Here is a 12,288-nt window from a genome sequence, read left to right as displayed (position 1 = left end):
GCCGTTGTGGGGGAGGCATAGCCCGTGTTGAATCTGATCGTCCTGGTGGCTTTGATTGTTCTAGTTGCTGCGATGGTTCTGGTTCCGATGACTTCTGAGGCTCCAGTGACTGCTGTCGTGGCGACGACGATTCCACAAACAGTACATTCTCCGCTGGTTGCGCCTGCTCCGTGATTGGCGACACTTGCGAAGATCGCGGCCGCTCCACGCTTCCGGGCACGTATGGATTGGAAAGCATTTGGTTGAAACTAAGAGGTCCATTTGAGTTGCGGCCTTCGCGTAGGATTCGTGCGGGGGTGTTGTTTCTTTCTAGTTGGTCGTAGTGTTCGGAAGGAATGCTTTCCGTGTCGCCTTCTCTTCCTTCAGGAGGGTCATAAGGGGGACTATTGTTGTAGTAGTTATGGTAGTGCGCATAGTTTTGGTCATTGTTTTGGCCGTTGCTCTGGCCGTAGTGCTCATCGTCGGAGTCATCGTCTTCTTCGCTTGGGATGTAGCCGTCACGGCAGCGAGGGCACTGACAGTCTTTCCCGAGGATTCGCTGCGCAGACATAGAGGACATCGGCCTATACTTGTATGGGATGCGTATCTCGGTGCCCTTGGGGATATCCTCAGCAGCCCATACGAGCATACGATTCGGTATCTCCTCGTCATATCCCCAGTTCGCATTGTGTCCTCCGTAGTTGCAGGCGTGGTTGAACAAGCTAAAACCAGAGAATAGGTACAGCGTTTCGAAGTCCGGGTGAAACACGTCGAAGCTCTTCTTCTCATTTAGCATAGCTTTCTGAGCCGTTGTGCCTGGCAGTTCTCCATTTGTACCAAGTCCTTCTCGCTTGACTCGTTCAATGTCCCCGCGCCATTTCTCGTCCCAGGGTACGGCGTTGATGATCAGTTTCCGCAGGACGGTCTGGATGACCCAAGTATCGAAGGTGAGGTCGCTGAATATGTCGACGCCCAGTTGTAGGAGGATGTCGAACGGGACGCGGATGTTTGCGGCAAACGTGAACGGGAACCAGCTGTTGGACCAGGATTTGGGATCTTCAAGCATGGCCAGTTCGTCGATTTCGTGTGCCATGAGATTCGCGTCTCCCGTCCGTATACGTCTCATCAGGGTGATATCGAAGACTTCTCGGAGGAGGAGACTCAAGGCTGTTCCGTGTTTCTCGTTCGTGTGCGTAAAGAAATCCAAATGGCCCTTGAGATGGTGCTCGAGATAGTCCTCGAGATCGGTGTAGTGATGGAACATTTTCCAGGGCGTGATTCTAGCACGCATTGCATCGTGTAGCCAGTCCCAATTCTTTCCACAGACCCGGTAATGGTATAATCTCTGGGCTATCTGGAGGCATGTGGTTCCCTGTTGCGGTTCTGCCGGACAGAAATACAAATGCTCCTTAGCCTCTAGGAGATGACAGGGGCAGGCTTCTGGATGGGTCCCATTCTTGATGGTAAGGCTTTCGCTATCATACCGACCCAGAACATCAACATCGATGGGCCTGCGGCAATTTTCACATCGAGGCTCTTCTGACTCGTAGAAAACTTTATCTTCTGGGAGCTGGGCCACTCCCAGGTGCCCTCGGATCGAAGGCTCCTCTGCAAAGATCAATGTCTTTTTCTCGATATCCTCTGTCGCCACGACAAACAGTGAGTCATCTTCAGCACTCGCTCGAACTTCGCACTTTGGATAGTCCCTGAAAGCATTGTTGTTTATGAGTTCCAGTGACACGCTCGTGGTCCGGTCTTTATCGTCTGCCCCGTACGGATACTGTTTTCCGCCGTTGACGTTCCCGGCGTTTTCCTCGTGGTAGAAAAGGCGTTCCTTGCTCCGTTTGCCTCTATACTCTCTGGCCGTATCTTCTAGGATTCTTTGTCGGCGCTCGAAGGCACTTGAATCACGGTAGTTGCTAAAGATAACTCTCTCCGGCAGATAACGTTCCATCACCTTGTAGTCCTTCCAGGAACTAAGCGCTGAAAGACTGAGGCTAATGATGTTATGGAGCGCTCTGCGGATTGTAGCTACAAAGGAGTTAATTCCGTTCGTTCCCCGTAGCGTCTCAGTCTCCGACTTTATACGATCTGCCAGAATATGCTGCTCAATCGCATTCCAGATCCGCAGGTAGAGCCCAGGCTGGCGGTTTCGCTGTCGGCCATCATTCAGCACTTCACAGAGAAGCTGCGCTCGATATGCATCGCCAATTGCGAGGTCGAAAAATGCTTGCAAATAGTGACAGTAAGCCCGGCTCAGCCAATAGGCAGGGTTGTAAGGACTCAACATGATGGCCCAGGTATACATGTCAAGAGGCTTGAGGGTGTCCGTTTCCGAGAGTTTGAATGTGAAGTTGTCGCTTCTATTCACTCCCCAATGCGAGAGGTCGCTTTTCGGTAAGAAAGTATACCCCAGGGATCGGCGCTCGGCATCATGCAGACGCCTTCGAAGATGCGCCGCGCGTCCTGAACCATCCAGTCCGCGGCTGTGCAGCTCTGCTCGCAGCCTGGCCACTGTCCAATACGGTGCGCTCAATACATCGTGTCCCTGTATCAGAATTGGGCCATCGGGGTATTGTGCGTGTAACCCCTTTGCAGGATCGAAGATTTCCTGGACTGACCACGTTTTGTTATGAAGCGTGGTTTCCTCCCATTTCTGCTCCCAGTCATTTTCCGAAGGTGGGATCAAGTGCTGTTGCATCAGATGTTCATAGACATTATACGCCAGGGCATCCATTGCTGTAGCATCGCGTGGATGGAAAGGGCCATTTGGGTTTTTCACGTGGCCGAGGATCGAGTCCGGAAGCTCCCAGAGCTGACGAGCGAGCTTTGCATCTTCGGGAGAGATATACGGAGCCCATTGGACTTCGTCAAATAGGTCAGGCCGCGGCGGAAATTCCGGGGGCTTGATTGTTTTATCAGGAGGGAGGGTGTAAAATATATTGCGGTTATGAGACATGACACAAGCAAAAAGGTATAGTTAAAAATGAAATTGATAGAAGCAAGTGGTTCACAGCTTCTCGATATGATTCAGAAGGAATGAAGGTCAGACAGGGAGGGACATGCGATGTTAAGTGAAATAAATTCCAACCGCAGAGCATATACTCAAGTACGAATATAGTACGGATAGAGAAACCCTGGCACTCGACAAAGAGAGTATCTGATGAAAGAGAGTTTGGTCAACGTGACTCTGGTAGAAAACCATCAAAAAGAGATTCTTTGAAATGGTTCCGTCCGAATGCGACGGACAAAAGAGACTGTCACTCTTAGATCGAGATCTGAAATAGATCCCAGGGACAAAGACTGACATGATCAAGGTATTCCCAGGTTGAGAGAATGGTACTTGGACATTGATGATCAGTTCACCTATTGTTTGCTGGACTCGGGCATAGAGTGGACAAGATCCCCCTGCCGGTGGACAAAAACGCGCTATGCTACTCTTTTGGCCATGAGATGTCCAAGATGGAGAGACTCATAGCATTGCAGATGTAAGGCCGGTGCTGATATAGTCATGATCTCGAGCATAGAGACATCGTGAACCATTGTCTTCCTTCGAGGCATTCTCATCGAGGATATCAAACTGCCCACCACAGGGACCGGAGCTGTAACAGCATCCTGAGCCGTTATGTAGCCGCCGACGAGTCGTCTTTCAAACGTGTCTCTCTTTCATCTTTCAAGTTCCTGGTGGTGGTCTTCTCGGACCGTCCACTGTGTCTTTGTAGCGTTGGGCGTTTCTTTCATCGGACCGGCTTTCAAACCGGGCATCTTCAGTCGATTCATCTGAAATAGATTTACCAAGATAGAAGAAACTGTTGCTTTGTCGGGTTGTGGACAGATAGAATGAGCGGAGAAAGTAGAGGGGAGCAGAGAGGGAGTAGTCAGAAGTCGGGATATACGAAAGGGGAAAATCAACAACAGTCAGCAGAGCGTATCAACTGACCATAATCGCCATAATTAACTCTCTAATTCAGTGTTTCTTCTTGTATACTGTAAGGGTGTCTCTATTCTTCCTCTTCTCTTCTCTCCTGTTCTCGTTGGGTCAGGTGATGAGTCCAGCTGAACTCGGATCTTTTTTCCACTCGACTTTTTGTTTCTCCTCTCTTTCTGCTCAATTCACCACAATCAACTCTCCTTTCTGTCTTCTCTTGGCTTTTCTTGACGGTCGCTGACTCAGAAGGGTTGATTGCCAGAAATGTATTCCAATTCTGGCCCTCCGCCGCCAGAATGGCGTCTTCCCCCGCGGCCGCCGACAACTGCGACAGGGACGACGACAGCAGCAACAACAGCTACCTCTACGCCATCGGCTTCTCCAGTTCCTCCTTCCCCTCCTCCGGCCCCATCAGCACCAGCGATTCCCTCTTATAATCCAAATGCCTTTGGTCCTATGCCCGGTGCCCCTCCGGTTGCGACGGGGATCGACACGACCGCGTGGGGAGTGAAATTCAACCACCACCATCAAGCCCATTCCCCTCCCCCTCCGTTGCCTGTGAGTGCTTCAAACGATCTAACTAGAGCGATCCTAGATTTCCATGCTGACAGACTACTGCTTAGCCTCGTCCTCCCATCGCAACAGACAATGTCCTGGCGCGCATCCAGTCTCCTCCGCGAGTCGATTCTCCGGCGTCGAACAAACCCTTGCCATCTGTCCCGCCGTATGGAGACCAAATAGCACCCGGACAGTATAGCTATGGCCCTGCGCAGACTGTCGGTCCTGTACCCCCGCCGCCGCCCCCGGTTCCTCTTGGTTACCAGAGCCAGCTACAGCAGCAGGCGCATCCACCTGCACCTGTCGCATCAGACCAGAGTGGCGCCGTTAACTATACAACATCTTCGCCATTGGAACTTCCGTTGCCTCAACCTCCGTTAGCTGTCGCGACAGATTTTGGACCGTCTCCCAACACTGGCAACGGCCCTCCACCAGTACCGCCAAAGACTAGCTCTAATGTATTCACTACAAGCTCTAGCATGGGACTTTTCAGTCCTTCGGACTGGGAACATCTGGGTCCAACTCCAGAGTACATTGACGACACAGAAGTCTTCGCGTCCAAGAAAACAACACCGGTACCTCCAGCCGAACCATGTCAAAGTCATGCGACATTTATGCATCGCCCCGCGTCAAACCCTTACATTCCAACTTCTACCCCGCCTCAGAGCGTCTCACCTGCGTTACAGGTCTCGCATGTCGATGATCAGGTCGGAATGCAGAAGCCATCTACTGAGTCGCCGATCAGCACAAGCTCTACGCAGGAGCTACCACGTCCATCTGGTCCGTCCCGGGTCAATACCGCTGAAACTATGCAGAGCTCTGCTACTGGGACCACCGAAAAGATTGATGGGCTAATTGAGGCTTGGACTCGACCAATCTCTCCGGATTCCAGGAAATCTGCGAACAGCAGCCGTCAGAACTCCCTTTCCAGGCCAGCAGATAGAACCATACAACGTAAGCCGAGTCCGATTGGCATCCCGACATCAAGGTCAGGAAGTACAACCCCCGCAAAGGATGGACAGCAACTGTCTACGCCTGACAATTCGACCGCAAACGCAGGAGGCGCCACTCGTCTAACTGTGGTCGATCCATACGAGGACTTGGATCCTTGGTTCAAGTCTTCTTTGACTCGTTATGTCGCCATGTTGCGCAAGGAAGCGGTTGCCGACTCCGACGAAGAGAGGCACAAAATTTTCACAGCGTTCACAGCCAAGGAGATGAAACTACGGGAGATCCTTTACGGTGTTGAACATGAACCTAAGAGTCCCAAGGGTGAAGATGTAAACCCACGCCAGCCAACACCAAGCCCACAGCAATCAGCGGAGAAGGAGAAGGAGAAGGAGGATCAGCCGACGCCACAGTCCTCAGCACCAGTAGAATCCGGTCTAATCCCGGTAGAATCAGAGCAAGATGTCCCTGAATCTACTTACACCGCTGAAGATTTCGAGAATGGAGAATACAGTCCCGGTGGACGGCCAATTATTCCCGGGCTTTACACTCCCAATAATCTGGAGAGGCCAGCTACACAACCACCCGGCCATCCAGCTTCGAAGCTCACAGATACGGGAAGTCAACAGGGCGGCCAAGATCAGTTCTCGCGGTCATCTTCAGTACCCCCTTCGATGAACAGCGAAATACATACGCAAACGTTTGCGCCTTTGACGACAAATCCTCCACAGCCAATCTATACGCCATTCTGCTACATTGAAGGGCCTCAGCGAGGCTCAGATGATCTTGCGCTTGATAAGCCGGCTTATCAAGCATACTCTGATCTGCGACAAGCCTCTGCTGAGAGCGGACGTGTGATGGCAAATGCGCCGGATTCCGATACAAAAACAGGTGTCAATACTAGAGTTTCCTCCCCAGCCAATAACGAGCACAGTGAAACGTTTATCGGGCTCATTCGCGAGAAAAGCGTCACCTATAAGAAGAGGAGACCTCGCAGAGCATCGTCACCTCCGCCGTTGCCGCCGTCTCTCCGGCAAGGTAGACCCGACCCTGTTAGTGACCTGCGTTCTATGGTCTCATCCCCCTTAGCCAAGCAATCGGAGAGCTCGTGGCATATTACTACCAAGAAAAGTCTGGAGCAGTACTCCGACGACTTTGCTTATATACAAGAGGCGTTTAGTACGTGGGAGACGACTGCTAAAACTCGACGGCAGAACCTTGATAAGGAACGTATGCAGCGTCAAGAGGAATCTGAAGCACACGTCGACTCTCTTTTCAATGGCAAGGAGATCGGATATGCCGATATCAACGTTCTCGAGGAAGAATTCAGACAAGCAGAAGCTCGAGTGCAGCTTGGTGAAGAAAGACAAGAACTCGACGATTTCATTAAAAACGTTTTCAACCCATTGGACGAACGTCTGGGTCGGGAGATTACTGCCCTTCTGAATCACTACGAGTCTGCACTCAGCCAACTCAGTCATGAAAACAGCAAGATCAAGGATTCGGGAGACAGACACAATCTGTCACATACAATGAATATAGTGAACGACATCTACCGGAATCTCGAAATGCGCTACCAGAAACGCCTCAACACTGCTTTTGACCGAGAGCGGCGCCGAAAGAAGGCCGAACGGAGACCGCTTGTATTCATGGGTGACTCCGCGGCCCTCAGGAAGCTGGACAATGAGTTTGACCAGATGGAAAAGCGAAACATCTTTGAAGCGGCCAAGGATCGTGACGAGAGAGCCAACCGACTCATGGATGCTTTCGATGATGCTATCATGCACGGTCTAGGCGAAAACCAAAGTCTCCTCGATGATGTATCGGCGAAGGTGAAGAAGGTTGACGCTTCGCATCTTCAGTCGACTAGCTTGTCGGGGTCTGAAGTAGAGCAGATTCTGAAATCCGTCTCGACTATGGTGGACTCTCTCCGACGAGACTCTGAATCCATTTTGCATAACTTTGGCATCGCCGATTCCACCCTCAACAACGCTGACTACCGCCTTTCCGTTGCCGAGGCACGTTATACGAACGCTGATCACGATGTTTTCCGTCGTCTTAATGCCGAGAAGCAGAAAGAAGATGCGAAGATCCAGAAAGACCTCGAGTCGAAGCTAGAGAGTGTTCAAGATGGGCCTGCTGAGGTCACTCACAAGATCAACGAGCTCCTTGGAGCTTTAGGAAAAGACCCGGTGGCCGAGCCAGAAACGTCATCTGATGCGCAAACGTCTTCCAGTCATCCTGTCGATAGTTTGATGCCAGGCTCCCGTCCTGCTACTGCTGGTCCACTATCCAATGAAGACTCAGAACATCAGCAGCGGATCCGAAGGGCCTTGGAAGCAGCAAAGAAGAGAAATGCTGCCAAAGCGCATGGTACTATGGCATTGCAGTAATACAATGTCTACTTTGATATCCTTCCTATATCGTTTGGTTGTCTATTATTATTTCTGTCCGCGGTCTTGTTGGGCCGGCTCATGACTTGACGAATTTCCTTTTTATACCTTCCTTTGACCAATTTGCTTTCATTTTCTTACGATGTTCATAGCATACATCGCAATCCAATAATGTGCCAATATAGTGGGATCGGTGGTAGTGACATTCGGGATTTGTCGATGACATATAATAGCATTGATGGCCAAAGAGTGAGCATCAGAGAACATTTGCATAAGTGATACATATTATAGTTGTAATAATACCATTTGTTTCATAATATCAGTGGAAATGTTTCGTACTTTGGTCTTGTGTGATATAATAATAATATTTCAGCTGAAGTCTTGAGCCTCAAACATGCACAGCTCCTTTTAGCTCCCACTCATGCTTCTTCTGTCAACCACTTCCACTTCCACTTCTAGATGAATCGATTTTAAAACTAGAAGAATTCTTATCTCTAGTGACTCCCCGTCCACTCGAATTACTCATTTCACCATCTCTCAACATCAGCACGGTTCTTTCCTTAAGCGGCCGCCAGCTCAAACGCCGCCAGGAGTCGACTCAGAGGGTTCAAAACCATGACAGGTATATTCCATTGCTCACTAGATACTCTCTTCCCATCAAAACCGCACTATGCTATGCCGACTGCTGACCTTTTTGTTCATTCCAGGTTTGATTGTCCTTCGCCGTCGAACGTCCACTACTGTCTACCGCTCGGCCCCGAAGAGAACTGGAAGCAACGCGGAACTCATAAGACGATAACATTGAAAATAAATATCGAGGAGAGGGAAAGGGCAATAATATGGTGGTATACAGACGCCAGGACGTCGATGAAAGAGGGCTCGGATCCGTCGGACAGCACGGAGTCTTGTTCTAATCCAACCGATCATTGACCTTCAGCATTGAGATATATATATCGCCAGATATATACATCATTCCAACAGTAGCTGTAATTTTCAAGACATCAGGCTGACGGTTGTCTGCTGCGCTGCATCGCTATGCTTGCACGAACTCTCGGCGCGCGCCATCGCAAACCTCCTGAACACAAGATCGATCGAAATCAAAACTCTCAAGCCCTTCAAGCTCACACTATGAGGACACCCTATAGGGATCAGCCCTTTTTAATCGACCTTGGCAAAGGAATGCGTTTAAATTTACTTTATTGTGCTGATTATTGACGGTGCACACGCATCCGATACTCCCGGCTATAGTCGCTCGCGGTTCGCGGCGCGCACATACTTCGCAGTGGCATACTTAAAGCAAACAGAGTATGCGAGCATCTCCAATGGTCTTTCCAGGGCTACATGCTAATCATGTGGAATAGCCTAGGGATTTTAAACTTTGGTGGGGGTGAAATTTCCCTGGGTTTAATTTCCCAAGGGACCATGATTCCAAACCATTCCAGATGGCATACGATTTACCTTTTTTTTTTTTTTTTTTTTCTTTGTCCAAAACGATTCAGGTCCACACGCGTCATGGTCGTCGCTTTTGCCTCTCATTGGCAAGACGTAAAAAAAAGCTTCAATTTGGAAGCAGTCACGACTCGTTCCAACACATGGCATTGCTGGGATAATATCTGTCGAACCAAAGACTCGGAACCACACAATGGCTTCTTTGTTAAAGATCTACCAAGCAGGGACATTGTTCGGCGCGGCACTTCCAAATATTACGCAGTGTTGTCTTTTAAATGCCGTGTTTGGACTTTCGGTTCCATGGTTCCAGCTCATTTCGTTGAATTACCATCTCCATCCTAACCATTGGTTTTGTGGCATTGTTGGTCCGTTGATGCGAAATTCGTCCCTCGTGTGCGCTTGGCAGCTTGTTATTTCCGTTTGTTCTCGATTCGTGATCATGCAATGAAGCCGGGGGCGCTCCTGCGCCCGAGCATCTTGAAGGATTCGTGAAGTAGTTAATTATGCACTTCTCCCCTCTTCTTTTTCACTGGGCCAATATGGTGTTGGGGGAACTATTTGAATCATAGTACCCGCTCTCATCCGTGGTTCGGGACAAACTCTATATATTATCGGGTTGGCCATCGCAGAATCCACGGGTCACTGAACATTTTCCCTGGAAATCTATCTTTCGAACCAAAGTTACCTGGAATTACATAACGTCTGTGCCCGATGTCTGCTCCTACGAAACAGTTTCACAAACTTTCCATCGGCGGCAATATGCCAGACAGACGGACCCAAGCTGAGAGGAGGGCAGCGGGTGCGGGATCGCATCGCCCCAGTGACGACGACGATGACAGTGAACTCATGCAGATTTCCGGTGAAAGCGAGCAAGCGGAAGAAGAAGGGGACGAGGAAGAGGACGAGGACGAAGAGGAAGACGTGACGGAGTCTTCACAATCATCCACCCTTCAAGCGAGGTCGGGTATCACTTATGACCTTGCCCATCTCGACCCCGACTCAGAGGCCAGGGCCCTCCTGGGTCTCACGGGCAGATTCGACGTCATTCACTGCGAGTCGACACAGACAGGCTACGATTTTCGACTGTCAGAACGGCCACAAGTGCATATCGGTTCGGATACTTATACGTGTACCTGTTCTGCTTATCAAAGTCGTCCCGATGTGGCCTGCCAGCATATTTTTGTAAGCTTTCCCCCCTTTTTTCAGAAACGGAACGAACGAGACAAGGAATGAAAAAAAAAAAAAAAAAAAGAAAAGAAAAGAAAAGAAAACAATAGCGGGACGGGGATGCTGATGGTTTGTTCGTCTTTGCAAGTGGCTTCTTGATCAACTTCACGGTTGCTTCATGCCCCAACCTCCTTCCTCTGATGTGCCCTTACTGAGCAACGGTCATTCGCCGCAATTCCCTCGCGTCGAACACCTCCTTGACGGCAAACTGGAAATGGTGGCAGAGCAGCTGAACTGGCAGTACTCGCGATCCGAAGTGGAAGGGGGTATGAGCCGTCCGCAAAAGGCCCGCGACATCATGTCAGCCTTCAGCACGGTCATACTCCCCGAGGACTTCCGTCTCGACCTGGTGGAGGACACAACACAATCTCGCACCCCAGAGCAATGCGTCGTCCAGGGGGACTTCGAAGCCACCATGTTCCGGCTAGCCGTGCACAACGACGAGGTCTACGCCAGCCTATGCAAAGCGATGCCCCCGGGGGCCTGCGCGGCCATCTATTTCGATAAGGTTCAGGAGAAGACGCGGAAGCTACTGGCGGATTTCGATCGATACTGCCTCACGGGACAAGTCCCGGCCGCCGACGGGACCGACACGAGCCTGGACGTCGATGCCGTTGTCAACGATTTGCAGCGGAATGTCGATCGAATCCAGGCCAATATCATCGCGCGCACACCACACGGCACAGAAGGCGCCGCAAAGACCCTGGTCACAATCCTGGAGGACATCTGCAATCGCGACAAGGATGCTTTGGACGGGAACCGCTGGGGCCGGGCGTCGTTCAACGGCGAGGACGAGGACCAGCGCAATCTGTACCACCGGTTGGTTGGCAAATCGGACGAGACGGGCGAGTACTTTGTTCTAGACGCGCTGGAGCACATACCGGCCACGGACCTGCAACAGTTCGGAGACAAAATGAGCGCTATTCTCCACCGGAACGAAGTGAATCGGGGCCCCAAGAGCTACATCCTCAAGCTGAACGCGCTAGTGCGCCTCGCCGAGTCTGCATCGTCCGGGTCCGGGCAGAAACGACCTGCTACCGCTACGACCGGGGGGAATAGTAAGCGGACGAGATAGGTGATCTTTCTTTTCTTGGTTCCCTTTTTTTTTTTTTTTTTTTTTTTTTTTTTTTTCTTTTCTTTTCTTTTCTTTTCTTTTCTTTTACTCAGTGTTCTTTTCTCATCTGAGTTACGAGTGTGGATGCGCAGCTGGCTTTTCCTTTACGATTTTATCAATACCCCTGCCTTGTCTTTGATTTATTACCCTGGGAGGTCTTTTGATTTAAGCTACTGCTAGTGCATATACCAATATAACATATTGACAATAGTACGACTGGTCTGGACCGTAGAGAAGACTCCCCTGAATGAAATTATCTCAATATACTCAGTGTACTAGACCATGCCATTCAATAATACAATCCTATCATTATGGGAGTGCTGTACACCTTCACGCACAATGCGCACCAAATCCACGGCTCAGTTACCCAGCGCCGCGGTTAAAAGCATCCCGAACCGAAGAATTCTGAACTCTCTATACGCCGTATACGCGCCTCTTTGCATTCTACTTTCTTTGTCCGTACTTTGTCTCCGATTCCAATTTCGATATCCAAAAAATAATACTACGCCATAGCGGAATGGCGCTCGTTGATCTCCCCCTTCCCCTGCCAGCGCAAATGTACGGGACTATTCTTGGCCGGGGGGAATAGCGTGACGGATCCACGTACTCGTATAAATAGAACCATTGCTAGTTAGGTGAGGATGGAGTTACGTAAGAGGATCAAGGGTCACCCTGTTTAGTAGGAGTCTCTA

At 50.3% G+C, this 12,288-nt stretch overlaps 4 protein-coding genes across 4 annotated transcripts; 3 read left to right on the top strand and 1 right to left on the bottom strand.

Annotated features, from left to right (window-relative positions):
* Nucleotides 1-511: 511 nt before the first annotated feature.
* ASPGLDRAFT_133123 (uncharacterized protein) lies at nt 512-2,938 on the bottom strand (the record flags this gene model as incomplete). Its single annotated transcript, XM_022541181.1, has 1 exon — nt 512-2,938. A coding segment is annotated over one exon (2,427 nt), but the record flags the coding sequence as incomplete, so codon positions are not given.
* A 1,062-nt stretch (nt 2,939-4,000) lies between these two features.
* Nucleotides 4,001-8,129, top strand: ASPGLDRAFT_177626 (uncharacterized protein). The gene is made up of 2 exons (XM_022542904.1): nt 4,001-4,465; nt 4,531-8,129. The coding sequence occupies exons 1-2, from the start codon at nt 4,172-4,174 to the stop codon at nt 7,804-7,806; spliced, it is 3,570 nt and encodes a 1,189-aa protein (XP_022397881.1). The 5' UTR covers nt 4,001-4,171; the 3' UTR covers nt 7,807-8,129.
* A 1,173-nt stretch (nt 8,130-9,302) lies between these two features.
* ASPGLDRAFT_50713 (uncharacterized protein) lies at nt 9,303-9,742 on the top strand. The gene has a single exon (XM_022547368.1). The coding sequence runs from the start codon at nt 9,449-9,451 to the stop codon at nt 9,701-9,703; it is 255 nt and encodes an 84-aa protein (XP_022397880.1). The 5' UTR covers nt 9,303-9,448; the 3' UTR covers nt 9,704-9,742.
* A 180-nt stretch (nt 9,743-9,922) lies between these two features.
* On the top strand, nt 9,923-11,573 carry ASPGLDRAFT_76508 (uncharacterized protein). Its single transcript, XM_022549856.1, has 2 exons — nt 9,923-10,437; nt 10,571-11,573. The coding sequence occupies exons 1-2, from the start codon at nt 9,967-9,969 to the stop codon at nt 11,555-11,557; spliced, it is 1,458 nt and encodes a 485-aa protein (XP_022397879.1). The 5' UTR covers nt 9,923-9,966; the 3' UTR covers nt 11,558-11,573.
* The last annotated feature ends 715 nt before the right edge of the window (nt 11,574-12,288 follow it).

Source organism: Aspergillus glaucus (genome assembly GCF_001890805.1).
Source record: "Aspergillus glaucus CBS 516.65 unplaced genomic scaffold ASPGLscaffold_20, whole genome shotgun sequence".
NCBI lineage: Eukaryota > Fungi > Ascomycota > Eurotiomycetes > Eurotiales > Aspergillaceae > Aspergillus > Aspergillus glaucus.
Note: the sequence above shows the minus strand (reverse complement) of the source record. Positions and strands in the feature narration are given on the sequence as shown.